The sequence below is a fragment of the Orcinus orca genome, chromosome 20, assembly GCF_937001465.1.
Source record: "Orcinus orca chromosome 20, mOrcOrc1.1, whole genome shotgun sequence".
In the NCBI taxonomy this organism is placed as follows: domain Eukaryota; kingdom Metazoa; phylum Chordata; class Mammalia; order Artiodactyla; family Delphinidae; genus Orcinus; species Orcinus orca.
The window spans coordinates 41317556-41344347 of NC_064578.1; the positions used below are offsets into that span (position 1 = coordinate 41317556).

A 26792-nucleotide genomic window follows, 5' to 3' on the forward strand; every position below is an offset into this window, starting at 1 on the left:
ATAGCTGTGAGATAATATGTTCAGGTTTTTTGCCCATTTTTTAATTGAGTTGTTTGTTCTCTTATTATTGAGTTTTAAGCGTTCTTTGTATATTTTGGATCCCAGTCTTATCAGATATGTGTTTTGTAAAAATTTTCTCCCAGCCATTGGCTTGTCTTTTCATTTTCTTTATATAGTCATCTCTTGTTATCCGTAGATTCAACCAACCTCAAATCTAAAATATTTGGCAAGCAAGACTTGAATTTGCAGTGGTCCAGCAACTATTTACATAGCATTTACATTGTATTTACAACTATTTACATAGCATTTACATTGTATTTACAATTATTTACATAGCATTTACATTGTATTAGGTATTATGAATAATCTAGAGATGATTTAAAGTATATCCTTAGGCTGTCCTTAGGTTATATGCAAATTCTTACACCATTTTATGTAAGGGACTTAAGCATCCAATAATTTTGGTATTCACAGGGGGTCCTGGAACCAATCCTCCGTGGATACTAAAAGATGATTATAGTGCCATTTGGACAGCAGAAGTTTTTAATTTTAATGAAGTCCAACTTTCCAATTTTTTCTATCACAGACTGTGCTTTTGTTGTTGTATCCAAAGAGTCAGTGCCAAACCCAGGGTCACCTGGAGTTTCTCCTATGTTATCATCCTCATCTGCTTTTATTTTGGGGTCCATGGGGATGTTTTGTTAATTACGTTTTTTTTTTTTTTTTTTTTTTAAACATCTTTATTGGAGTATAATTGCTTTACAATGGTATGTTAGTTTCAGCTTCACAACAAAATGAATCAGTTATATATACACATATGTTCCCATATCTCTTCCCGCTTGCGTCTCCCTCCCTCCCACCCTCCCTATCCCACCCCTCCAGGCGGTCACAAAGCACCGAGCTGATCTCCCTGTGCTATGCGGCTGCTTCCCACTAGCTATCTACCTTACGTTTGGTAGTGTATATATGTCCATGCCTCTTTATCGCTTTGTCACCGTTTACCCTTCCCCCTCCCCATAGCCTCAAGTCCATTCTCTAGTAAGTCTGTGTCTTTATTCCTGTTTCACCCCTAGGTTTTTCATGACATTTTTTTTTTTCTTAAATTCCATTTATATGTGTTAGCATACGGTATTTGTCTCTCTCTTTCTGACTTACTTCACTCTGTATGACAGACTCTAGGTCTATCCACCTCATTACAAATAGCTCAATTTCGTCTCTTTTTATGGCTGAGTAATATTCCATTGTATATATGTGCCACATCTTCTTTATCCATTCATCCGATGATGGACACTTAGGTTGTTTCCATCTCTGGGCTATTGTAAATAGAGCTGCAATGAACATTTTGGTACATGACTCCTTTTGAATTATGGTTTTCTCAGGGTATATGCCCAGTAGTGGGATTGCTGGGTCATATGGTAGTTCTATTTGTAGCTTTTTAAGGAACCTCCATACTGTTCTCCACAGTGGCTGTATCAATTTACATTCCCACCAACAGTGTAAGAGGGTTCCCTTTTCTCCACACCCTCTCCAGCATTTATTGTTTCTAGATTTTTTGATGATGGCCATTCTGACTGGTGTGAGATGATATCTCATTGTCGTTTTGATTTGCATTTCTCTAATGATTAGTGATGTTGAGCATTCTTTCATGTGTTTGTTGGCACTCTGTATATCTTCTTTGGAGAAATGTCTATTTAGGTCTTCTGCCCATTTTTGGATTGGGTTGTTTGTTTTTTTGTTATTAAGCTGCATGAGCTGCTTGTAAATTTTGGAGATTAATCCTTTGTCAGTTGCTTCATTTGCACATATTTTCTCCCATTCTGAGGGTTGTCTTTTTGTCTTCTTTATGGTTTCCTTTGCTGTGCAAAAGCTTTTAAGTTTCATTAGGTCCCATTTGTTTACTTTTGTTTTTATTTCCATTTCTCTAGGAGGTGGGTCAAAAAGGACCTTGCTGTGATTTATGTCATAGAGTGTTCTGCCTATGTTTTCCTCTAAGAGTTGGATAGTTTCTGGCCTTACATTTAGGTCTTTAATCCATTTTGAGCTTATTTTTGTGTATGGTGTTAGGGAGTGATCTAATCTCATACTTTTACATGTAGCTGTCCAGTTTTCCCAGCACCACTTATTGAATAGGCTGTCCTTTCTCCACTGTACATTTCTGCCTCCTTTGTCAAAGATAAGGTGACCATATGTGCGTGGGTTTATCTCTGGGCTTTCTATCCTGTTCCATTGATCTATATTTCTGTTTTTGTGCCAGTACCATACTGTCTTGATTACTGTAGCTTTGTAATATAGTCTGAAGTCAGGAAGCCTGATTCCTCCAGCTCCATTTTTCGTTCTCAAGATTTGTTGCAGTATGTCCCTGGCTTTGGCTTTGCTGTCTCACTGCTCTGTCTGTCTTTATGTGGGGGATTCAGCGAGAGTCAAAAAATATGACACCTCACTGTGGCCACCTTCCAAGAACCCCTCTAACCAAGACCTTCCTTTTTATTTAATTTATTTATTTTTTTACTTTATTGAAGTATAGTTGATTTTCAATGTAGTGTCAGTTTCTGTTGTACAGCCAAGACTGATTCAGATACATACATACATTTATATATATATATATATATATATATATATATATATATTCTTGTTCATATTCTTTTCCATTATGGTTTATTACAGGATATTGAATATAGTTCCCTGTGCTATACAGTAGGACCTTGTTGTTGTTTATCTGTTTTATATGTATTAGTTTGTATCAGCTAATCTCAAACTCCTAATTTATCCCTCCCCCACCCCCTTTGCTCTTTGGCAACCGTAAGTTTTCTGTGTCTGTCAGTCTGTTTCTGTTACGTAAATAAGGTCATTTGTGTCGTATTTTAGATTCCATGTATAAGTGCTAGCATATGGTATTTGTCTTTCTCTGTCTGGCTTGTTTCACTCAGTATGATCATCTCTAGGTCCATCCGTGTTGCTGCAAATAGCATTATTTCATTCTTTTTTATGGCTGAGTAATATTCCATTGTGTATATATTACCGCATCTTCTTTATCCATGCATCTGTTGATGGACATTTAGGTTGCTTCCATGTCTTGACTGTTGTAAATAGTGCTGCTATGAACATTGGGGTGCATGTATCTTTTGGAATTAGAGTTTTCTCTGGATATATGCCCAGGAGTGGAATTGCTGGATCATATGCTAGCTCTATTTTTAGTTTGTGAAGGAACCTCCATGCTGTTTTCCATAGTGTCTGCACCAATTTACATTCCCACCAACAGTGTAGGAGGATTCCCTTTTCTCCACATCCTCTCCAGCATTTATTGTTTGTAAACTTTTTAATGATGGCCATTCTGACCGGTGTGAGGTGGTACCTCATTGTAGTTTTGATTTGCATTTCTCTAATATTTAGTGACATTGAGCATCTTTTCATGTGCCTTTTGGCCATCTCTGTGTCTTCTTTGGAGAAATGGTCTTCTGCCCATTTTTTCATTGGGTTATTTGTTTTTGTTTTAGAGTTGTATGAGCTGTTTGTATATTTTGGAAATTAAGCCCTTGTCAGTCACATGATTTGCAAATATTTTCTTCTGTTCCATAGGTTGTCTTTTCATTTTGTTTATGGTTTCCTTTGCTGTGCAAAAGCTTATTACCTTGATTAGGTCCCATTTGTGTACTTCTACTTTTATTTCTGTTGCCTTCAGAGACTGACCTAAGAAAACATTGGTACGATTTATGTCAGAGAATGTTTTGCCTATGTCCTCTTCTAGAAGTTTTATGGTGTCATGCCTTATATTTAAGTCTTTAAGCCATTTTGAGTTTATTTTTGTTTATGTTGTGAGGGTGTGTTCTAACTTCATTGATTTACATGCAGCTGTCCAACTTTCCCAACACCACTTGCTGAAGAGACTGTCTTTTCTCCATTGTATATTCTTGCCTCCTTTGTTGAAGATTAATTGACTGTAGGTGTGTGGGTTTATTTCTGGGCTCTCTATTCTGTTCCATTGATCCATATGTCTGTTTTTGTGCCAGTATCACACTGTTCTGATTACTGTAGCTTTGTAGTATTGTCAGAAGTCTGGGAGAGTTATGCCTCCAGTTTTGTTCTTTTTCCTCAGGATTGCTTTGGAAATTCTGGGCCTTTTATGGTTCCATATATATTTAAGGATTATTCTAGTTCTGTGAAAAATGTCATGGATAATTTGATAGGGATCACATTAAATGTGTGAATTGCTTTGGGTAGTATGGCCATTTTAACAATATTAATTCTTCCAGTCCAAGAGCATGGGATATCTTTCTATTGAATCATCTTCAATTTCCGTTATCAGTGTTTTATAGTTCTGAACATACAAGTCTTTCACATCCTTGGTCAGGTTGATTCCTAAGTATTTTATTTTTAAAAGGGATTTTTTTTTTTTTTTTTTACTTTCCCTTTCTGATATTTCATTGTTAGCATAAAGACATGCAACAAATTTCTGTATGTTAATCTTGTATCTTGCTACCTTGCTGAGTTCATTCATCAGTTCTAGTAGTTTTTGTGTGGAGTCTTCAGGGTTTTCTATATACAGTATCATGTCGTCTGCCTATAATGATACTTTCACCTCTTCTCTTCCAGTTTGGATGCCTTTTATTTCTTTCTCTTGTCTGATTGCTGTGGCTAGGACTTCCAATACTACATTGAATAGAAGTGGTGGGAATGGGCACACTTGTCTTATTCCAGATCTTAACAGGAAGAAAGGCTTTCAGCTTTTACCATTGAGTGTTACGTTGGCTGTGGATGTGTCATAAATAGCTTTTATTATGTTGAGATATGTTCCCTCTATACCCACTTTAGTAAGAGTTTTTATCATGAATGGATGTTGAATTTTATCAAATGCTTTTTCTACATCTATTGAGATGACCATGTGGTTTTTATCTTTACTTTTGTTGATGGAGTGTATCACATTTTTTGATTTGCATATGTTGAACCATCCTTGTGACCCTGGGATGAATCCAACTTGATCGTGGTGTATGATCTTTTTTATGTGTTGTTGGATTCAGTTTGCTAATATTTGATTGAGAATTTTTGCAACTATATTCATCAAAGATATTGGCCTGTGATTTTATTTTGTGGTATTATCTTTGTCTGCTTTTGGTATCAGGGTGATAGTGGCTTCATAGAATGACTTTGGGAGTGTTCCCTCCTCTTCAATCTTTTGGAAGAGTTTGAGAAGGATTGGTAATAGTTGTTCTTTGTATGTTTGGTAGAATTTCCCAGTGAAGCCATCTGGTCCTGGACTTTTGTTTGCAGGGAGTTTTTAAATTACATACCCCCCATACCCCTGGTTCCCAGGGGATCTGCTTTCTGTCACTATGGTTTTGTCTTTTACTGGAATTTCATATTAATGGAATTGTACAGTATGTGGTCTTTTGAGTCTGATTTCTGTTCCTCAGTGTATTATCTTTGCGATTCGCCTGTTTTCTATTTTATTGCTGTGTAGGATTCCACTGTATGTTTGTCTGTTCACAAATTGATGGACATTTGGGTTGTTGACAGTTTCTGGCTGCTTCGATCATTTGTGTTACATCTTTGACAGTACATGTTCTTTTCTCTGGAGTAACACCTAGGAGTGGAATTGCTGAGTCATATGGTAAGTGTATGTTTGTAAGAAACTGCCAAACAGTTTTCTAAAGAGGTGGAACCATTCGCATTCTGACCAGCACTGCACGCAAGAATTCCAGTTGATCCACATTCTCATCAGTACTTGGTATTCTCAGTCTGTAATTTTTGCCACTCTGTTGCATTTGCACTGTTATCTTATTTGTGTTACCCTGGTGATAAAGAATCTTAGACATCTTTCCACTGCTTACTAGCCATTTGTATCTCTTCTCTTGTTAACTTTTCTGTTCAGAATTCTTGCCCATTTTTTATTTGGGTTTCCTTCTTGTTGAGTTTTAACAGTTCTTTATATATTTTAGATATCCTTTGTCAGATATATTGCAAATGTTTTCTCCCAGTGGAAAAGCAAAAGTTTTTAATTTTGATGAAGCCTAGTTTTTTACTTTTTTTTTTGTTTGTTTTGTTTCTTTTTTGTTTTTTACTTTTTTATTTTGTATTTTGTGCTTTTCATGCCATAAGAAATCTTTGCCTACCATATGGTTGCAAAGATTTTTCCCAGTGTTTTTATTCTAGAAGCTGTATAGTTTTACATTTAGCTCTGTGATCCACCTCAAATTAACTTTTGTGTGTGGCAGAGTTTTTTAAAAAGAGGCAAGATTTTTTCTTCTGGATAATTGGTCACTCCAGCATCATTTAGTATAAAGACCTTCTTTTCCCCCTAAATTATATTGACACCTTTGACAAAAATTAGGAGACCATATATGTGATTTCTGAATTCTTTTTTTTTTTTTTTTTTTTACTATTTATTTATTTATTTGGCTGTGTCAGGTCTTAGTTGCAGCACGCGGGCTCTTTGTTACAGTGCATGGGCTCTCGGTGCGGTACGCAGGCTCTAGAGTACACAGGCTTAGTTGCCCCCCTTGCACGTGGGTTCTTAGTTCCCCGACCAGGGATCGAACCTGCGTCCCCTGCACTGGAAGGCAGATTCTTAACCACTAGACCACCAGGGAAGTCCTGATTTCTGAATTCTTTATTCTGCTCCTTGGTTTCTTTGTCCTTATACAGTATCACACTGGCTTGATTACTGTAGCTTTATAATCTTGAAAACTGGTGGGTAAGTCTTCCAACGTTGCCTGTCTTCTTCAATATCCTTTTGACTGTTACTTCGCATGTCCATATAAAATTTTAGAATCAGATTATCAATATCTATTATACTTAGAATCCTGGTGGGATTTTGCTTGGCATTGCGTTGAGTCTGATACCAAACCAACCTTGGGTCCACTTGCCTGTGTGCATGATAAAGCCGCTCTACTGACACCAGGTTGTAGTGAAGGAAGTCCAGCGTCTACTGTAAGGTGCCAATACAAGGAGAACGAGTGGCTCATGCTTTAAAAACCCGCAACTCCCCAGTGGGTTTCAGGAAACCATTTTTAAGGCCAGGTGAGGGATGGGGAGTGACAGGGTATGTGATCAGCTCCTGCACAGTTCTCTGATTGGTTGATGGTGAGATAACAGAGTGGTGTCACGGGGGTTAACATTATCAATCCTTAGGCCCCTGTAGGCCTGGGGGCTATGTGCTCATTGGTCATCAAGTAGTTAACATCTTCTATTTGGTGAGGGGTTTTCACATCTGTAAAACAACTCAGGAAACATGCACAGATACAATTACCTGGGTGCTTCAGAGAGAAGCTAAAGCAGAGGATATGGGGGAGGGGTCTGCCGTGGGAAGGCCCCACAGGGTCCTACTCGGTTTCGAGTCTATAGATTAACACGGGAAGAATTGACATCTTAGCAGTACTGAGTCTCCTTAGTCCGTTAACGTGGCGTATCACTCGTTTGTCTCGGTCGCCTTTAATTTTCTGAGCAACGTGTTACAGTTTTCAGTAGATGGATCTTCTACTTTTTGTGTTAAACTCATCCCTAGTATTTCATGTTTTTGGATGTCATTGTTATTTTTCTAATTGTTTTAGAAATGTGATGGATTTCTGTATCTTACCTCGTGTCCTGCAACCGTAACAAACTGAATTACTGGCGAGAGGGGCATCGAAACAGGTGGGGAGGTGTGTGGCCAGAAGGGACCGTCCCATGTGCCCAGGACTGAGGGGTTTCCCACCACCCAGGATGTTCGGTGCTGGAACCAGGAAGAGTGGGTCACCTGTGTGGAGGCCTCACGCTCTCGCCCTCCTGGCAGGAGAGTCCAGTCCACAAGCTGCTTTTTGCCACCTCCGTTCTGCCAGCTCGGCGTGTCGTGGATGTGCTGACGCCGTGTGGAGGGGACTGCCACACACTGATGCCTGCTCGGGCCTGGACTCTGTTCATCAGTGTGTGCTGAACACAGAGCCTTCTAACTTAGGAAATGCGGGGGAAAAGGAACTCTCCCCTTACTCCTGTCATCCTAAAACAGTCACCATTGGCATCTTAGTATATTTTCTCTGTTACTTTTCTTTGTGCATCTTTCAAAAACTATATTTGCAGTTGGAGTGTATGTTATATCCTGCCAAGCTCTCCTAACATTGGAGTGAGAGTTTTTCCCATCCCCTGCACCTCCTGTCCACTGACTCCTGTCACCCAGTGGGCTTCTGTCTGGGATGCCAGGTTGTTGGGGCCCCTAAACCATAGGGGAGAAGACTCCCTGGGAGAGGCCATCTGCCGGGCTAGAAGGAATACTGAATTCCCTGCCCGAGATGAGGGCCGGCTTGACAGAGCACTGGGGGTTCCCTGAGGCAGACTCTCCACGGGCTGGAGGGTGGCTGGGTTGGGAGCCATGATAGACGTGCTACTTGTCCTCTCCCGGCTCACCTTCCAGTGGGGACGGTCAGCAGTGAGTAAGATGGTGACAGTGCTGCGGAGAGGATGAAATGCAGTGAAGTTCCGCGGTGTGTGCTGGGGGACACGGGGCCCTTTGGAAATTAGAGGCAGGGAGGGGCCCTCTGAGGAGGGGTCAGCTGCCCCGAGGGCCAAATGATAAGAAGGATCCAGCCGTGAGACTATCTAGGGAAGGATATTCCAGGCAGAGGAAGCAGCAAGTGCAAAGGCCCTGAGGTAGGAGTTGTGTGGAATGTTTGTGGAGTAGGACAAGGCTTACAGCGAGTGTGAGGGGCGTAGGCAATGAAGCTGGTGGGGGGGGGGGGGCGAGCACAGAGGAGAGCCACCGGCTGTCAGCCCTGTGAGATCCAGCACCTTTTGGTCACAAGGGGTGACCTCTCCCCTGCCTGCCTTGCCTCCCAGATGGCGCTGCCCCCTCACCAAATAACCACTGCTCACTCCTGCCATCTGCTCACTCCCGCCCTGTAGCCAGGGCTCCCTGCCCTAATGCATACTGTTTGCCCCCCGTCTGGAATGCCTCCTCCGTACTCTTGCGTACCTGTGCGCACCGACACCCCAACACACGCCAATAACCCTGCGTACACTTGCCTGTGAAGAGTTGTCTTCTTGACCACACACAGCTGTGGCACATCTGTGCACCCACGGTTGCTTAGGGTCCCTGCAGGACATGCTTCCTCTCTGAGTTCCTTGTGCCTCGTACACAGCAGGCTCTCACTAAAATACTTCAGAAAGGGCTCCAGAGACACGGAGGCTATGTTTTTTTAAGGATTTTTCTAAAGTGCAGTTAAAAAGTAAACAAAGGAACACTTACTAATAATAAAGCTTTAAACTAATATTTACCCAAACCACTTCCATTAAATTTAAAGTGAAACTATAATTATTTGTGTGTATGCTAAGGTTTTTATTCTGTTTTTTGGTCAGTTTCCTAGTTTATTTTTAAATCCCTGTTGTGTGCTTTGGGCTCTTAGGTCAGGTGCTGACTTTTGCAGATACCTCTTTGCTTCAGATTGAGGTTTTTAAAAATTAATTAATTAATTTATTTATTTATTTTTGGCTGTGTTGGGTCTTCGTTTCTGTGCGAGGGCTTTCTCTAGTTGCAGCGAGCGGGGGCCTCTCACTATCACGGCCTCTCCCGTTGCGGAGTGCAGGCTCCAGACGCGCAGGCTCAGTAGTTGTGGCTCATGGGCCTAGTTGCTCTGTGGCATGTGGGATCTTCCCAGACCGGGGCTCGAACCCGTGCCCCCTGCGTTGGCAGGCAGATTCTCTACCACTGCGCCACCAGGGAAGCCCTGTTTTTTTTTTTGAAGGGATTTTATGTTATTTTATTTTTTTCACATATTTATTGGAGTACAATTGCTTTACAGTGGTGTGTTAGTTAGAGTGAGTTTGTTTTCTGGATATGTTTACTGTTTATGTTTCAGATAATACCCTTTTATGTTTTGAATGCAACAAATTACTTTGGTCGCATAGTTGATAAACATGTGGATCTTTATGCAACTCTTGCTGCTGACATGAAAGAGTATTTTGAAGATTCCAGTAATAAAACAACTGTTGAAAAGGTGGAGAAATTTGGATTATATGGATTAGCAGAAAAAGTAGCTTTTCACAGGTAAAGTGTCTCTTTATTTCATCTCTAGAAGTTGTGAAGCATAAGGTGACTTCAAGTGGTGTTGAATCGCTGTTTTTATCTCTGCCCATATGACCGGTGTACACGTACTGAGCCTGGCTGCCTCCCAGGAGGGCGGTGGTGGGGTCGTGTTCACCCTGGTCCGGCTCAGCCGTACTCTCGAGGCTCCTCTGCCCTGGGGCTGCTGAGCACAGAGCGTGGATGACAGTGTGACATTTACCTATGGACAGTCAGCGACTCACTTAATTCTTACAAAATTCCCATCAAGTGGGCACAGTTCCCATTTTACAGAGAAGCAGACTGAGCCCTGGTGAGGCTATGTAAGTCAGCTAGGTCAGCCCAAGAAGTGGCACTGTCAGCGTTCCATCCTGCCTCGTGTGCCTGTTTGCACCGATGGCCCTCGAATGCCCCACCCGTCCCCGCTTGGTGATAGCCCAGATTGAGAACCTTGGAACATTTAATTTGCTATGTTAATTTTTCTTGTGTTGTCAGATAAAGGAATTTCCTTTATTCAAAGTACTACACTGTTTTTTATACATAAGAATACTTGAATTAAATAAATCATGGCTAAGTGCTCTTGGTGACTTCAGTTATTTTATTTCTAGTATGGAGTAAAGCCGTGCAGTTTAGGGAACTTTTGTGTGGTTTGCTTCTAACGAGGAAGCCAAGGCGACGACTATTTCCCTTTGGGTCTCTGTGTTAGACTGAGGCCACTGTTGTCCTGTAGGGTTCAGGTGTTGGAGATGAGCCAGAAGGAGGACACGTGGGCCCTGGATAATGTCCTTGTGAAGTTCATAGATGAAGGCAGGACCAAACTCATCACAAGAGACCAGCTGCTTCACCTCCCAGAAAGTTTCCACACTCTGCCCCCTCAAGCCGTGGAGTTTATCGTTTGTAGAGTGAAACCCGCGGACAATGAGATTGAATGGAATCCAAAGGTGAGCTATTTGGGCTTTTTATATTTTGTTGACTTTCAGAATATATTTAACCCAGAATATACACAGAATTGAGGTGTATTTGAATTTGGAGTATTGGGTTTGGGTTCACTGCTTCCTGTTTCTGGTCAGGAACGCACTCACAGCGCCATGTGTAGACCAGCTCTGAGCCCTCAGAGAGGCCGGGCGTGATGGGCCGTGGTCGTCATTAGTGCTCGCACACTTTGGGTGTGAAATATGCACTGTGCTAAAAATAAACTGGCTGTTACTTAAAGAGAATAAACAGTGTATGCGCTTAGGATACCCGTGTCACGGGGGGCACATAGGTGATGGACCCTCGCCAGAGGGACCAGGTAATTCCACTGGGCTTGGGAAGCTGGGCAAGGAAAGAGAGAGAGCGTCCAGAAAAGCTTCCAAAGGAGGGGACGTGCCCTCTGGGTCCTTCAGAGTGGGTAACTAGCATGTCACCAAGCAGAGCGGATAAGGCACTGTGAAGGCGAAGAAGCCCCCCTGTACCAAGGCATGGAGCACATGCCGTCTCGGGTGGGTGGATAGGCCCCGCCTTCGGCCCGGCAGGGACGTCACCAGAGCACTAAGTCCTGTTCATAACGAGGCTCCTGCTTCTTCAAAGGAAGGCTCCATTTCCTACAGTCTGATTAACAGGATATGAAAGAAGCCATTGCCGTTGGCAAAGCAAAAGGTTTGGGTTGTAAACAGTGGAGTTGAATGAGGACAGGTGCAGAGGTGAGTCCCCAGCACAGGTGTGTGCTGTGGACTCCTCACACCGCGTGGTTCCCAGCGTGGGTGCGTGTCCCCCATCCCCTCTGTCAGCTGTCAGCCTGTCTTTAAAGGATGGATGTTTCTTTCTTTGGAAGCTCAGTGAGAGAGTGAGGAGAGTTCGTTCTACTGTTGCTGGGGACCAGGGCCCCCCAACCCCAGTGTCCCTGCTGCTGAGCAGCCCCAGTGTGTGACCTCGTCCTCTGGAGCAGCTGGAACACCCTGTGCTCGGGACTCACCTTTGCACCTGTCCTCATTCGTCTCCACTGATGGTTACCCTTGTTGGTGAAGGGGTGTGATGGCCTCCATAACCTGCCCCATGGGGTGGTCGGGAGGCTCAAATGAAAGGCATGGAAAAGCTTCTTGCAAAACTATAGAGCACATACAGAATAAAGTATTTTTTTAAAGCTTCAGATAAATTACTTAAGTGGTTTTTTTTTTTTTTCAGGTTACTAGGTACATTCATCATAAAATTAATGGGAAACTGCATGATGCAAAAGTGATGTTGGCTTTAGGAAATACGGTTTGGATTGATCCAATGGTAAGTATGCATTTTTCTTGAAAAGAAACGTGTGTTTGGATGGGCCCCTAAAATTATCCAAATTATTCTAACCTGTTGCTTGAATAACTATTTGCCTCACATAAACGGAGGCTGATTTGATAAGGGCTCTGTGTAAAGGAGAGCTTTTTCCATGTTATTTGGGTCATGAATGTGGTCATGGGTTTTTTGGTTTAAGGGAACCTTTTATATTGTAACCCAGCACTCACAGGTTGTGTGTGTGTGTGTGTGTGTGTGTGTGTATGTGTAAAAATCACACACGCTCACACATAACAACCGAGACAGAAACTTCATGAAACTATTAATAGTTAGTACACACGGCAGTGTCTCCCATTTATAATTCTTTTCCAAGTGGTGACTGTGCACTGGTAATCCGATTTCACAGTCCTCTGCCCACACAGGTGGGAAGCCCTGGGACAGTAACTGCCCTGCAGAAGCACAGCCTGTGCTGGTGTAGTTGTAAGTGATCTTAAAGTGGTCAGTAATGTGGAGGATTCCGGTCCTCAGGCTTTCCAAGACAGATTTTATTATGTTTGCGGTTCCTACCTCATCCATTCAGCAGATATTTATTGAGCACCTACTGTGTGCTAGGACCTGTATGGGGCACTGGAATTCCATCCATGAGCAGACTCCTACCCTGTGGGGGTGGGTGGGACTGAGCATGAGCCCAGGACATGTGACTCAGGGCCTCAGTCCGTCCCTGCTGAGGCCGGCACCATCCCCCCTCTGCTTGCACCCTGGGAACTCTACTTTTCAATTCAGAGTTTTGCTCTATTACACTTAAATCTTAATTATTATGATTATTTATACGATTTAAAGGAATTCAGTTCATAAAAACTGTTTTGTTGAAAGTTCTTTTTATAAGAGCGAAAAAGCCTTAACATGGAAAAGAAGAGTTTGGGTATAAGATTTAAGAGTAAGAGGAGAATATGATTTTTAGAAGGGAAGGTAGAGACTACCAGTGCAGGTAAATGAAGAGGTCTGGGGGGGTCTTAGTCGATGTCATAATAGTCAATATTGTGGTGGTTTTTCATCAGAGAAAAAAATGGAAACTTTATTAAGCAAGGATTTTTTAAACTATAGCTAAGAGAATGAAGCAAAAAAAAAAGAAAACCCACCTGGCAAACATGCTTCCGCAGCTCCAAAGTGTAGCACTGTTCATCGCACACTGGAGGGGAGACAGACCCCACACCTGCCGCCTTCTCCCCCCAACACCAGCTCGGTCCCCAGGCTGAGTGGAGAAAGGCTCTTCTGCTATCCCTGGACGGGAGTGCATTCCTGATTCCCACGCTCCCCGGGGAGGCACCCCAGCCAGCGCCAGCCTGGTCTACTCCGACCCCCATGAAAGTCCTGGGGCCACACCTCCCAACAACAGGAATCAGACAATTGCAGATTTTCATGTTTTACTTAATTTTGTGTAAACTGAAATGGATGAGAATGTTTTGGTTGCAGAAAAAAACAAGTGGAGGAAACTGTCCAGGACGCAGGATTTAGGGCCTTGGTATAGGCCCTTTCTGGGCATCTGAAGACCCTGAGCCTTCTTGTGAGGAGAGGTAAAAAGCACAGGAAGGAGAACCAGAAAGATTTAAGAATTGTGCGTGTGGTTACAGCATCACGGATGGGTCTTGTCTGGGATTTTACCTCGGGACTTGATTTTGGCCCCAGCCCCACACCTGATCATAGTTCTCCAGTACGGGGCTGCGTTCTGGAAGATTCCAATGAGGAGGCCCTTGTGGTGGCACATGCCCTGGTGCATCAGACATTGCACAGTGAGATCAGGAGGCCACGGTGAGAGTGTTTGTGATTCATCTAAAGTTCTAAGTGTAATTCCTGCATATTTTTTCTTTCATTCAAGGTGCACACGACAAAACTTGAAAACTTGAAAACTTCTGTCATTGATTATAATGTTCGAGCTGAAATTTTGTCAATGGGAATGGGCATTGATAACTCAGAACATGTAGAACAACTGAAAAAATTATACAAAGGAGCTAAAATGCCAACTTTTGAAGAAAGCGTAAGCCAGACCCTGTAAGTGGACTTTTGTCTCCTTTTGGAAGAGCTGTTTTGTGGCAGTATAACTCACAAGTGTTATGGACATTTTTTCTGAAAGTAGAATAGTTTAATGAGTCTCTGCGTTCCCATCACTCAGCTTCAATAATTACCAACATTTGGGGAGTCTTATTTTATCCAAACCCCAGCCCACATTTTTGTTTTTGTTTTTGTTTGACTGTTATAAAACAAATTCCAAATATATTTCATCTGTATTTCTTACAGAATGAATTTTTGTTAGCTTTTTATTGACAGCACACATACAGAAAAGAACACGTATTGTAAGTGTGGCTTGGTGGATTTTCTGAGCACAGAAACCAGCACCAGATCAGAAACAGGGCATGACTCAGAGACACCTCCTGCTCCCCCCGCGGGCAGCTGCTTTCCAGACACAAAACAGCATGGATGGCTCTTCCCTGGTTCATACTTTGAATGGAATCATGCAATGTGTCTCTTTCATATCTGGCTTCTTCTTTTTTTTTTCTTTTTTTTGCGGTACGTGGGCCTCTCACCGTTGTGGCCTCTCCCGTTGTGGAGCACAGGCTCCGGACGCGCAGTCTCAGCGGTCATGGCTCACGGGCCCAGCCGCTCCGCGGCATGTGGGATCCTCCCGGACCGGGGCACGAACCCGTGTCCCCTGCATTGGCAGGCGGACTTTCCACCACTGCGCCACCAGGGAAGCCCTCTCAGTCCCCTTTTGAATGTCCTAATTTCCAGCGAGTCTCCCCCTAGCTTCTCCAGGCCTTTGATGGTCTGTTGTGTGTCTCCTTGCGTCATACCTTGCCTCAGGTGTCCATGGGTCTGTAGTGGCCTCTTCTGAGCAGTGCCCACAGCTTTCCTGCCTGTGTTCTGAGTTCCGTGAAACAGAGGTGAGCATCTTGCATTATAGTCCCTCAGGTGTCCCCCAGATGGCTTAGAGTGGACTACACAGTAATTCACACACGAAGTCTGCTCTGCCCTCTCTGGTTTTGGGGGTGGGGGGTGGGGGGACAGGAAGGTGGTCCAGACAGCTTCTGCTGGTTCTTTCAGTGTGTCTATGGGGAAATGGGAACCTGGAGCTTCCTAATCCTCCCTTTTGCTCTGTGTGTGTTTTGGATGCTGGAATATTTTGTTCAGTCTGACTGTGTTTCATTTGACCTAATTAATAGATAAATACTGCTAACTGAAGTTGCCAATAGGTAAAGTTGAAATTTTAAAATTTGTTCATTTATTCAGCAAATATTGATCGATTGTCTACTGGGGATACAGTAGTGAACAAAACAGATGAAGGGCCAGCTCACATGTCAGTGGAGACAAATGATGAACAGGTTACAGAAATACAGAGTGGATAATGTGGTGGTATGTGAGATGGAGCAGATCAACACAGAAGGGAAGACGGGGTAGTTTGGGGTCTGAGACGGTGAGCAAAGACCCAAGAGGTGAGGCCTGACCCAGGCAGATACCGAGGCGTAGACCCATGTGGGCAGAGGGAAGCCTTGGTTATTCCTTGGTTCCAGGAACAGAGAGGAAGTTGCAGTGACCAGAGCAGCAAACAAGGGGAGAATCTAGGTGTGAAGGTCAGATCTTGTTGGACCCTGTGGCCATTGCATGGGTGGGCTCCTCGGAGGAGGAGGTGGAACCATGAGAGAGTTTTGAGCAGAGGAATGGCTTAATCAGAACATTCTGGGCTACTGTGTTGAGAACAGACTGGAGCGGGGGGACAAAGTCAGTGCCCAGAGTTCAGGACAGGATGACAGCGGCTCAGACTAGGGTGGTTTTGTGGAGGTGGTGAGAAACAGCGGGTTTCTGAATGTAACTGTAGTGGGCGTGTGGTCTCGGGGGGGCCTGGTCAGCAGATCCTGGTATTGAGAGCCAGGTTGCTGGACAAGGCCCCAAAGGATTGAGCACTGGGACTCTAATGTTGAGAGGTGGCCGGCAGTGGGGACATGGGGGAGGAGCCTGAGAAGCAGCAGCCTGGAGCCGGGGGGCCGGGGAGGGCGTCCAGGACAGCAGGTGAGGGAAGGGTTTCACAGAGCAGGGAGCCATGAGCTGCCAGGTGCTGCGAGGTCAAATGAAACGAGGACTGAGAACTGACCAGTGGATTTAATGCTGTGACCATTGGAGACCTTGAAGGGTTCCTGAATTACTGCTGAGGGTAGGAGAATTTCAAAGAACATGGCAAAGATTAAAATAGTCTTAAGTTTGTAGAGGTTTCTATCTTAATAAAATTGGGTGCCTATGGAATTAGGATAGATTTTGTTTTCTACACACTTTCAGGAAACAAGATTTGCTCCATACTTACTTTTAAGATATTCTTTTAAAAATGAAGACACTACTACAGTTCAGTAGATTTAATCAAGACAGGTTGATCACTTATAGGAAACACCACAACGACCGTTGAGCCCCAGCTCTGCACAGAGCACTCTGCTCAGTCCCTCTGCACATGTGATTCTGTGGTTGCACAGGAGTGCCGCACACCTTGGTGATAATCACAGGCAGAGGGACGTGCAGAGGCCTTGCAGTCTACGGAGGGAGCCTGCCTCCAAGAAGGGACTCCACGTGGGGAGGTGGGTTGGGGAGCTGGGATGGTTGGACCAGAAGTGAGGAGAATGGCACCATTCCTACAGCAGACTGGGAAAGAGGACAGAGTCTGGGGACGTGAAGATCTGGAAGCCACAGGGCTTAGTGGTTGGCAGACCCAGGGGGGAGTGTGACTGTATAATTCTGAGCCCTCACGACTGAGAGTAGCCAGCTCGGAGAGGAGGACACACTGAGTGGGTTTGGACACGAGTTTCAGGTTAGTGAAGGTGTAAGCCTAGAGCTCAGGAAAGCGGCTGGGGAGGCTCTGGTTTGCTGGGGTTTGAGGAGAGTCAGAACTTGTGTAAGTGTGAGAGGTGGAAGGAACAGGACCCCAGGAGATGAGGGTCGAGGGGAGATCAGAGCCGTGGTGGAGGAAGAGGGTGGGCAGCAGAGCGTCTGGGGCTGCACAGCGGTGAGGAGAACAAGGCCTGAGGAGGGGTCCCTGCCTGGGTGGCTGGAACGTGGGACACTGCCCTCCATGCCACAGGCATCATGGGTGTCCGTCAGTCGTCCCCTTGGAGACACACACGCACACTCCCTAACCACAGGTGTGTGTGTGTGTGTGTGTGTGCACACATGTGTTTGTATAGGTTTGCTCCTTTACGCTTGAATTATCTCAAAAAGGATGCACAAAAAATGAATTACACTGTCACCCATGAGGAAGGAAATTGGTGGTTGGGGAACAGAGGTGAGAGGTAGATTTTTCACTGTGTAGACCTTTCTATTTATTTTTAAATATTGAACCACATTAATGTGGTTACCTGTTCAAACAACCAAAAGAAAAGCACAATTAAAAAGTTTTACAAGAATGAGATAGCCCTCTATATACTGATATGGAATAATCTCCACTTATTAAGTACAATAAAATAAGGGGTAGGAAAGTGAATGTAGTAGGTTCCCATGTGTTTAAACTCGCGTGTGTGTCTTTAGCTAGAAAGATGCAGATGGCAGTATTTGCCTTTTTATGCAAAGAATGTTTCTAGCAGTAGATCCAGACTGGTAAGAGGGTGCTCTGGGGAGGCTAGGGCAGGAGAGGAAAGGCGATGGCTTGTGTTATCCTCTTTGAAGTGGGTAGCAGTGCATACTGTCCTCTAAGTGATTTGAAAAGAATTTTATTTCGGTAAATGAGTTCCTGCCTTTATCAGATGATATGTGTGTCTCGATCAGCTACTCTGCACCCGATGCCAGGGACGCAGTAGTGCCCAGAGCTGACTGACCTGCCCGTCATCTGTAAATGAGCCGTAAGCTCTGTGCGGGTCTGACTCGTGGTAGGAGGTACTTCACAGACGTGTGTTGCTGGCCTGCCTCCCTCTTCTTGCCAGGAGGTCCCTGTAGGGAGCCAGATTTTGCCTGTCTCCTCATCTCACAGTTAACCTCTGCCTCTTCTACCCAGGATGCCTTCTTCAACAGAAGACGATGCTTGTCTGCAGAGCACACAGCAAGAGGACAAGGGCTCAGAGAGAGGTGCCGACTCCCAGACAAACTCAGAAAACCCAACACATGGTTGGTTATGTAAAAGACTTAACTTAAAATCATTAATGCTTGGAAATTTACCACCGTTTAGGCTTTCCACTTTTAGATGAATTAGAGAAGGTGACAGAAACTGATATTACCCAACTTTCTATTTTTGACAGTACGGCTTCCAATTTTTTTGGTAACTTTTTTCTTATTTGAAGTATAATGCTCACCCAGTAAAAGTGCACAGATCTTAAGTGTACAGCTCATCAGAATTTTTCCTATGTGTATTACCATTACCCACGCCCAGATCAAGCTGTTGAACATTTCCAGAACCCCAGTGGTCTCGCTTACGCACCCTCCCTGTCTGTAACCCTGCCCAGTAACCCCTGTTCTGACTTCTGTCACCATCAGTGTTGCTGAATTGGAAGCACATGGTATACACTCTTGTGTCTTCTTTCACTCAACTTTATGTCTGTGAAATTCATCTAGATTATTGCAAGTAGCAGTGGTACTTTTTTATTGCTGAGTTGTATTCCATGATATGCATATACTACAGTTTATTTAGCTGTTCACCTGTTACAGGACATTGATTGTTTTCAGTTTGGGACTGCTGTTAACAAAGCTGCTCATAAACATTTTCGCTCAAGTCTTTGGAAGCTTCAGATGTTTCAGATTGAGAATTTAAATTGCATTGTTTTAGGAAACGTTATGTTCAGCAGTGGTTCCGTGTGTGTACTGGCCACTGTTCTGGAAGCCGTTAGTGGGGCCCTAGCAGGTTAAGATGCAGAGACACTGGAGCATTTGTATCACATGGCCAATAATTATATGTGGTTCCTTTTCAGAGAGTTTACTTTCCCAGTTGTTTAATCATAATATTTAACAAGGCAAATATTTGTTTTCTTAGTCTGATATTTGTTTCTTAGTTATACTAAGTGATCTGCATTTTAATTTTTAAAAATTATTCTTTGCAATTGGATACTTTGGTTACTATGAAGTTTATACTCTTATAGTCTTAGTGAGTAGTTCCTCAACTAAAAGTTGCATAAAATGCAAAAAAGTACATACACATACATATATTATGGAGTCACATATCAATAACCTATAGGAAAATTTGACTTTTTGTACAGAAACTTTACCTGAAAACACTGGAGATGCTTCCATTAACAAAACTACAGGGCCTCTGAAAAGGTATGCTCATCATTGTTGGGGGTCTGCTTCCCTTTCTTGCCTAGCGAATAAACAGAGATGAGTGTATAATCCTCTTCACTTTCTTCTAGCTTCCACCCACAAATAAAATGGTTCCAAAAAGAGGATGTGGTCATATTGAAGATAAGAATAAGGAATGTAAAAGATTACAAATGTAAATACTTTAGAGATAGAGTTGTTTTCAGGTGGGTTTATGGATAGCTTACAAAGTAAAAGAAATAATTTCTAACATTGTGAAAGGCTGACCTCCTTTCCTTTTGTAAACCTAGTGCCTGGGCGGGAGAGAGATTTTACTCGGCTGACTTGGAGCTGCAGGCCAACATAATAAAAGATGATTGCAAATGCACAGTGGAAAATGGTGAACCAATAATCACTCTCTCGAAAGAGAAAAAGGAGTCTTGGTGTGGCTTACTCAGACAGAGGGTGAGTTGAAATCAGCTGCGCTTGGGCTTAACACGCTGAGCATGTTTTATTCTCTCACTTAACATAAACTGTTATATTGAACAGAATCCTAACGTGGCTTTTGATTTTGATCACTGGGAAGAATGTGACGAGGATGAGGATAGCCACTTCTCCAGGGTAAGGGGGGGCACCCATCCCTTGGAGAGTCGTAGGTCCCGAACACCGTGGGGGTGGACGCAGTCACTCAGCTGACTTCAGCAATGTGGCCTTCGTGGACATGGGTCTTCATGTAAAGCTCTTAGGTATCCGTTTTCTCCTCGTGGTTGATCTTGGTGCTAAATGTTCTGCTTTGAGGAAGTTATCAACTCTTGGTTATAAACATACCTCCTTATAACACATTTACAAATATTTCTCCTAGGAAAATCGTTTATTCATAAGCAGGCAAATTTTACCTGCTTGTTTCTTGCTTAAAATAATGAAAATATAAAATAGGTCACAAAATACAGAGCTAGAACCCAAGGGACTTTTTCTGCAATGACCAAAATAATGGGGTGGGGTGGAGGGGGGGAGATTTGCTAATTAATCTATAATTAGTAACACATTTTTAATACTATCTCTCTTAGCTGGTAAATTCTAAAAACCCGTCCTGCAAAGTGGTAGAGTTGGTTGAGACCAGTGACAAAGCTTCAGATGAAAACGAAAGTGAGAGTGAATGAGAATGTGAATTAAATCCTGCAGAGCGGCCAGAGGACTCTGAACAGAAATGGACGTTGCTACATGACCGAGAGCTGAGAAGACAGGCAGTCACGTTCAGACCTTTTGTCACTTCAAGGATCAAGTATAACTAAGTGCTACCTTGTGGCACCGGGATTAGTAACGGTGAGAAGTTCTTAACTGATTGAACAATGGGCCGATGATGAGACTCTGGAAGGAAGGTAGAAGCAGAGACACAGCGAGTGCTGGGCTGTCCTGCCCATCGCCTCTGGTGTGAAGCCCACCTCAGCACTCAGGTTGAGTGATGCCCGCCGCGGCGTTCGGGTAATGAACTGTACCATCTGGAGTTCGTTTTTCTTTTTTTTCATTTAGACCTGTGTTTGGTTACATTCTTAAAACCTTCTCTTGTGCATATAAATTGAGATTTCTTAAAATTCATACCCCGCACGGCTTAACAGACCTTTTCAGCCGTGAGTTAGTTGAGATTCAGGGTTAACTGTCTGTGTACTAATACTCCTAGTATTCTTTCGATATTGATAGCTACCCAGGGTAAGTTTACTTCCTGTGAAGAGACAGTCCAAGGATGAGAATGGGGTTCCCTCAGCAATAGCAGCCTGACCCAGGGCTTTCCGGAGGTAAAGCTAGTGCTTCCGAAGAACCCTTGGAACCTGCAGAGTCCTGGACAAATAGGACACAGGTTTCTCTCCAGTGGAAACGGAAAAGGTCATGTGGGGTGCCTGGAGGTAACCCTCAGAATACCTGGATGTGGTGAGCCCTGAAAACATTCATGACTCCATCCTGGGATGAGGCTGCGGTGCCTTAATAAGGGCACGAGGTTATCAAGAAATGTGTATTGTCATTACCGCTTCAGTGTGGGAATGCCCAGAGCCTGACTTTTCATGGTAACTGGAAAAAGTTAGACAGGCGAGCTATTGGGAAATTTACACCCCGTGCACTGCTGTAGTGTGGGTCTGGCGGCTTTGCCTAGAAGTGGAAAAGAGCATCGGTAGGTTGTTGGAACTGCCCGCAAGATCTTTCTTCTTTTTACACATCAGAAAGCACAGGTGCCCAAGTTTGTGTATGTCCCAGGTATTAAACGAGAGGTAAACTCTCTGTCGTCAAGCTGTCGTGTCCTGTGAGCAGGCGTGGATCACCGTCTGGCTGTCAGTTTCCTCATCCGTAGAATAAGACGTTCAGCTCCTCGTGGGGCCTCACCTGGCCTCGGGGGGGCCCGAAGCGCTGCTGGGCGGGGTCAGGCTGCTGCCCTCTGGTGGGAGGACGCGGCATCCAGCCTGGACAGCTGCCAGGAGCGCATCCTTGCTGCTGCCGTGACTCCCGTGGGTTAACTGGCAGGTGTCCGATTGGCACATGAAGTGTACGGGGAGTGATTTTCCTTTTTCTTGGCTAAATAGGGCAGGCTCTTTGGGAAGTGTGAAGTGCTGGTGTCTTTGCTGGCAAAGGTCCTGATTCTGCAAAACTCTTTTAATGTCCTCATCCAGTGTACTTTGCTTCCACCGGGAAGGGCTCTGGATCGGCAGCCAGGCCTCCTGAGCTGCACTGGCTTTCCTTGCGATTGTTAGCCACCTGCAGTGTGTGCTCGGTTGTATTGTCTCTTTCGTAAAACAGCCCACAATAATAGCAAGCAGTAGAGCTGCACAAACGTGTGTTGCCCACATGCAAATGGTGGGGTCCTGCTCTCAGGGAAGATAGAATACTGATGCTCTCGTGTGGTTCACCACCAGCTAAATGAAAGTATTGGCCAGAGGAGGGTCCATGTTTAAATTTCAGTTTCTTTTTTGAGACATTTACTGTTATTTGAAGTTCTGAATAACATTTTGTAAGACATAGGACACCGGCTTGTGAAGTGTAAACAATTACTAATTGCTTTTTTTGTTCTCTACTATTAACATGTACTGATCTCACGTTTGGGGGGAAATTTCTGAAATGCCTGGTAAAAGTACTTTCGTCTCTATGCTTCTAAAATTGCTCACATACTTAGTAAATTTTGGTGTGAGTGTCTTCTGCAGTATATCAATAAAATTTCAGTGTTTTCACAGAAATGTTACTTTTTCCCATTTTTTTACACCGTATTTTGTCAGGAAAATCCATGAGTGCCAAATGCAAAATAGAATTTTATACACCACACTTTCTGGTTTGACCGAAATGCCAGTGAAGGCTGTCAGGGAACCTGCGATGCTGAGCCCCTTGAGCCCCTTGTGGACACAGGCTGCAAATGGTTCCGGATGGCCAGCTTTGCACTGAGGGCCTTGACGTCCAGCCTGGGACAGACCTGTACATACATCCCAGGTGAAATATGGGTAGGTAGTAAAGCATTTGTACTTTATTTAGTATTTTAAAAATCTATCTCAATCAAAGCAAAAGTTCCACCAATTTTATATTTTTATATATATATATATATATATATATATATGTATATATATATACACACACATATGCACCTTTCTGATCACTGAGTTTCAAGAATTCCCTTTATTGAAGCAGGTGTGATGTGCCCCTTGTTGAAGAGTCACCGTGTGGTGGGGGCCGTTCTGACTCAGCCCTTCCCTGGCCACCAGCCTTCTGCTGGGTTACATCCTCACCTGCTAACTTCAGCAAACACCCACCCAGAGAGCTAAGGATAGCTAAAAATAACAGTATTATACACATGTGAATACATTTTCTTCTTAAGAAAAACATCAGGAAGAAACAACCACAAATACTGCTTACAAAAATAAATTCTTCACAGCTTAGACTTGGCCACAGGAGGCTGGGCTTTGTCACTCTGGAGCTTCCTCTGGGGGGACGACTTCCATCAGCATCTGAAGGTGCATGGTGAGAGGCTCTGGAGGGAAAAAGTGCAGTCAGAAAACCGTAATTTAAAATTAGCTTCGCGGGCTTCCCTGGTGGCGCAGTGGTTGAGAGTCCGCCTGCCGATGCAGGGGACACGGGTTCTTGCCCCGCTCCGGGAAGATCCCACATGCCGCGGAGCGGCTGGGCCCGTGAGCCATGGCCGCTGAGCCTGCGTGTCCGGAGCCTGTGCTCCGCAACGGGAGAGGCCACAGCAGTGAGAGGCCCGTGTACCGCAAAAAATAAAAAAAAAATTAAAATTAGCTTCGCCTTGCTTATCAGTGAGCAGTGATATTATTACTACTTCTTGGTGATGTCTCACATCAGAGCCTGTGCTCAGGGGACACAGGTGGGTAGAGGTGGGCAGATCCATCCTGGGAGCTACGGTGGTTCTTTGGAGATAAGTTATTTCCCATTAAAGCATTAGGAACCTACTAAATATTTTACTGCCACCAAAACATTTACAGGAAGAATATGAATGACTCAGTTATATGTGTATATTTAACTACCACTGACCAAAGATCGAATGTTTGGTCTGAAGTCACTAAGTCTGCATCCTGTTTAAAATACAGGTTGTTAATTCTTTTTACCTCCTTAATTTTAACTTCTTATTGGTTTCTGTACGGAACAGCTCGGCTAAATATTCTAAAGCTGAGAAATAAGACATATTTCAGGCCTTTAGGTTGTAAGTCATCCTAGGTAGCTTCTCTGTCAGTATGATCAAATGCAAGTCCATTTTCAGAGGCATGGGAAAAAGTGGCTGTTTTTCAGGTAGTAATATACCTTTTCTTTCGTTTCTATAGCAGTGTCCCTGCAACCCCTCTCAGCTTCGGGCTTAGATCAGCGTAAAGAGGTTAGGGGTAGGGGGAGCTATTTCAAGAAAGGGTAAAAGTCTTTGGGAAATAATAAAGCCATATTTTGGTTTTGCTGTCCCTTTGGTAACGAACATGAAACAGATTCTCTGCCTCTTAGAACACCGCTGTCAGGTGAGAGGTGGTACCAGTTTCACAGGTGGGGACACACAGGCAGAGGGAGTGGAGGCAGGCATCCCCGTCGCTGAGGCAGGCATCCCCGTCGCTGGCGGCTCAGTCTAAATGGAGTCTCAGGGCCAGCTTCCCCCACTTGCAGTTGGGTTTTGCTCTTTGCTCCCTTGTATGTCTCCCTAAGTTGTATGCATCTAAATAAAAAACCACATGGGGTGCCTGAGGAATGACTGTACTCTCCTGGTGAGAACGAGCTGAAGGCAGATTTTTCATCACATTTACTCAGGTACTACGTGGCTGCTGTATAGATCCAGGATTAAATTGTACACAGCCCAGTTCCTGCCTCTGGGGGGCTCATGTTTAGGGTGACGGAGACCAGGCAAGGCTGTGGATCACTGTTGGTGTGGTGAGGGGCTCGGGAGCCTGGCAGGCTTTTGTGAATGGCGCTCCTTGCAGCCGGCTGCGCCGTGTAGAACATAACACACCCTTGGGTGTGCTTCAGGGTGCTCTGATGTACTCTGCCGCCACTGCTTGCTTTTTCAAGATGAAAATGGCTAATACAGCTAAACTTTTAAACAACTTGCCTAAAATACACAACGAATCAGTACGGCTGAGTGAAAAGCAAGAGCCGTGGCCTTGGCGTTGGAAGGCTCAGGCCCTCGTCCCAGCTCTCGCATTTTGGGGGTCTCTGGGCTGCTGCTGAGACTCCCAGATGATGTCCGGGTATCAGGCACGAGGCAGTGCTTCGGGTGTGGGATGCACGACAATGTGAATATGTATTGTCACTACTGACCCGTACACTTAAAAATGGTCAAGATTTATGTTATGTGTATGTTACATTTGAAAAAAAGAAAAAAAACGGTGCTTCCTTTTCCTGCTTGTTACAGGAATTGATGGGAACAAAGGAAGAGGCCACAGGTGGACCCCAGAGGTGTCACACTGAGGAGAACAGGTCATGCCTCCTCCCAAAGAGGAGATGAAATTTGTTAGCTGAGCAAGACCCTGTGATGAGAAGGTCCCGGTAGAATCGGGACAGATGAGGCTACAGGATGTCGGGCCTGCCTCACTTTACTAACAGCAAAGCAGTCCCTCAGCTGATACTTACTTGAGATTTTCTGAGCCCATCCAAACTTATAGTAGACAAAAAGGAAATAAAATATAAGGCCGCTCAGCATAAATAACACACAGTAGAGGTACTCCCATGCAGGCTGGCTGATGATTGGGGCCAACACCAAAAACACGGATAAGAGAGTCACCAAGATGGGGATGAAAATGGGCACCTGTAGGCAAAACAGAGTGGTGTCATGATTTTGGCCATGTGCATTCATTTCCTTTTTGAAAATTTTCATTCAAAACAAAACACTTGACAGAAAGAAGAATATAATGAACTCCATGTACCCCTCCTCCAGTTTCAATCATTTGTAAGTAAAATTGCCAACCTTAGTTCATCTTTTTCTTTTCCCTAGACTGTAAAGAAAATGCCATCATGTCATTTTACCTGTAAAATACGCGTTATACATCTCTAACTGATGACGACTTTGTTTTTAACATGTTTGTTCGCTCCTCTCTTTATCTTGCCATTAATTCGTAGGAATTGGATGGTTTATCCTATACAGTATCTTCGTTCTAGCTTTGCCTGATAACTTGCTCCTCTGTCCCTCTTGTTTCCTGTAAACCAGTAGTTAGCTGTGGAGGCAAGAATACTTTGTAGCTGGAGCAGTGCACTTCCTCTTGTAACACATCATGAGGCACTTAAGGTCTGACTGTCACACTTTTGAATCCCTAAAGTCCATCAGTGGATTCAGGGGCTGGAGAGGAATCCAGTCCCAGTGGATCTGGATTCACCCATTTCTCCAGGGCGTTTGGTAGGAAATGGCATTTAGAAACCGTAATCTGGGTGGTTGGGAGTACTCAGTGTTCTTTTATAAGGACAGAGAAAAAAATTTCTTTTCAAGAAGGGAAAAAAATTCATAAATTTCTACTGATCGTTTCCGTTCAAATGTAAGATTGCACTTTTTTCCTTACTTTCTCTAGACTTATGCCTTCTTTCCTTATGCTTCTGAAAATCTTCTCAATGGCTTTCACATAATTACTTATTTTATTTATCCTACAATGTGCCTATAATAAACTTCAAAATAACTGTACCAATACTACCACTGTAAGAAGTAGTATGAAGTTTAAGATTTTTTTGCAGTTCTTTTTAACTGCACAGTATAAGCCACAAAGGAGATGCATTCAAAGTCCTGCACTTCAGTTCTAGTGATTATGTTCTCTGT

At 43.9% G+C, this 26792-nt stretch overlaps 2 protein-coding genes across 5 annotated transcripts in view; one reads left to right on the plus strand and one right to left on the minus strand.

Annotated features, from left to right (window-relative positions):
- TDRD12 (tudor domain containing 12) overlaps positions 1-22946 on the plus strand; it is a 90815-nt gene extending 67869 nt beyond the window's left edge. For 2 of the 3 annotated variants that reach the window (XM_033413806.2, XM_049703845.1), the window contains exons 23-32: positions 9822-10009; positions 10755-10965; positions 12188-12280; positions 14154-14326; positions 18300-18409; positions 19492-19552; positions 19642-19755; positions 19840-19993; positions 20078-20149; positions 20596-22946. In XM_033413806.2, the coding sequence (XP_033269697.1) occupies positions 9822-10009; positions 10755-10965; positions 12188-12280; positions 14154-14326; positions 18300-18409; positions 19492-19552; positions 19642-19755; positions 19840-19993; positions 20078-20149; positions 20596-20688 (1269 nt within the window). In that variant the 3' untranslated portion in view covers positions 20689-22946. The remainder of the gene's footprint in view (positions 1-9821; positions 10010-10754; positions 10966-12187; positions 12281-14153; positions 14327-18299; positions 18410-19491; positions 19553-19641; positions 19756-19839; positions 19994-20077; positions 20150-20595) is intronic. The other variant, XM_033413807.2, reaches the window with a different exon arrangement.
- A 211-nt stretch (positions 22947-23157) lies between these two features.
- The window catches only part of SLC7A9 (solute carrier family 7 member 9), a 34960-nt gene continuing 31325 nt past the window's right edge, over positions 23158-26792 (minus strand). Inside the window, exons 11-12 of one of the 2 annotated variants that reach the window (XM_049703863.1) lie at positions 25622-25796; positions 23158-23528 (exon numbers count right to left, since the gene is read on the minus strand). In XM_049703863.1, coding sequence (XP_049559820.1) covers positions 23464-23528; positions 25622-25796 — 240 coding nt within the window. In that variant the 3' untranslated portion in view covers positions 23158-23463. Of the gene's footprint in view, positions 23529-24597; positions 25797-26792 lie in introns of those variants that run through there. The other variant, XM_033413782.2, reaches the window with a different exon arrangement.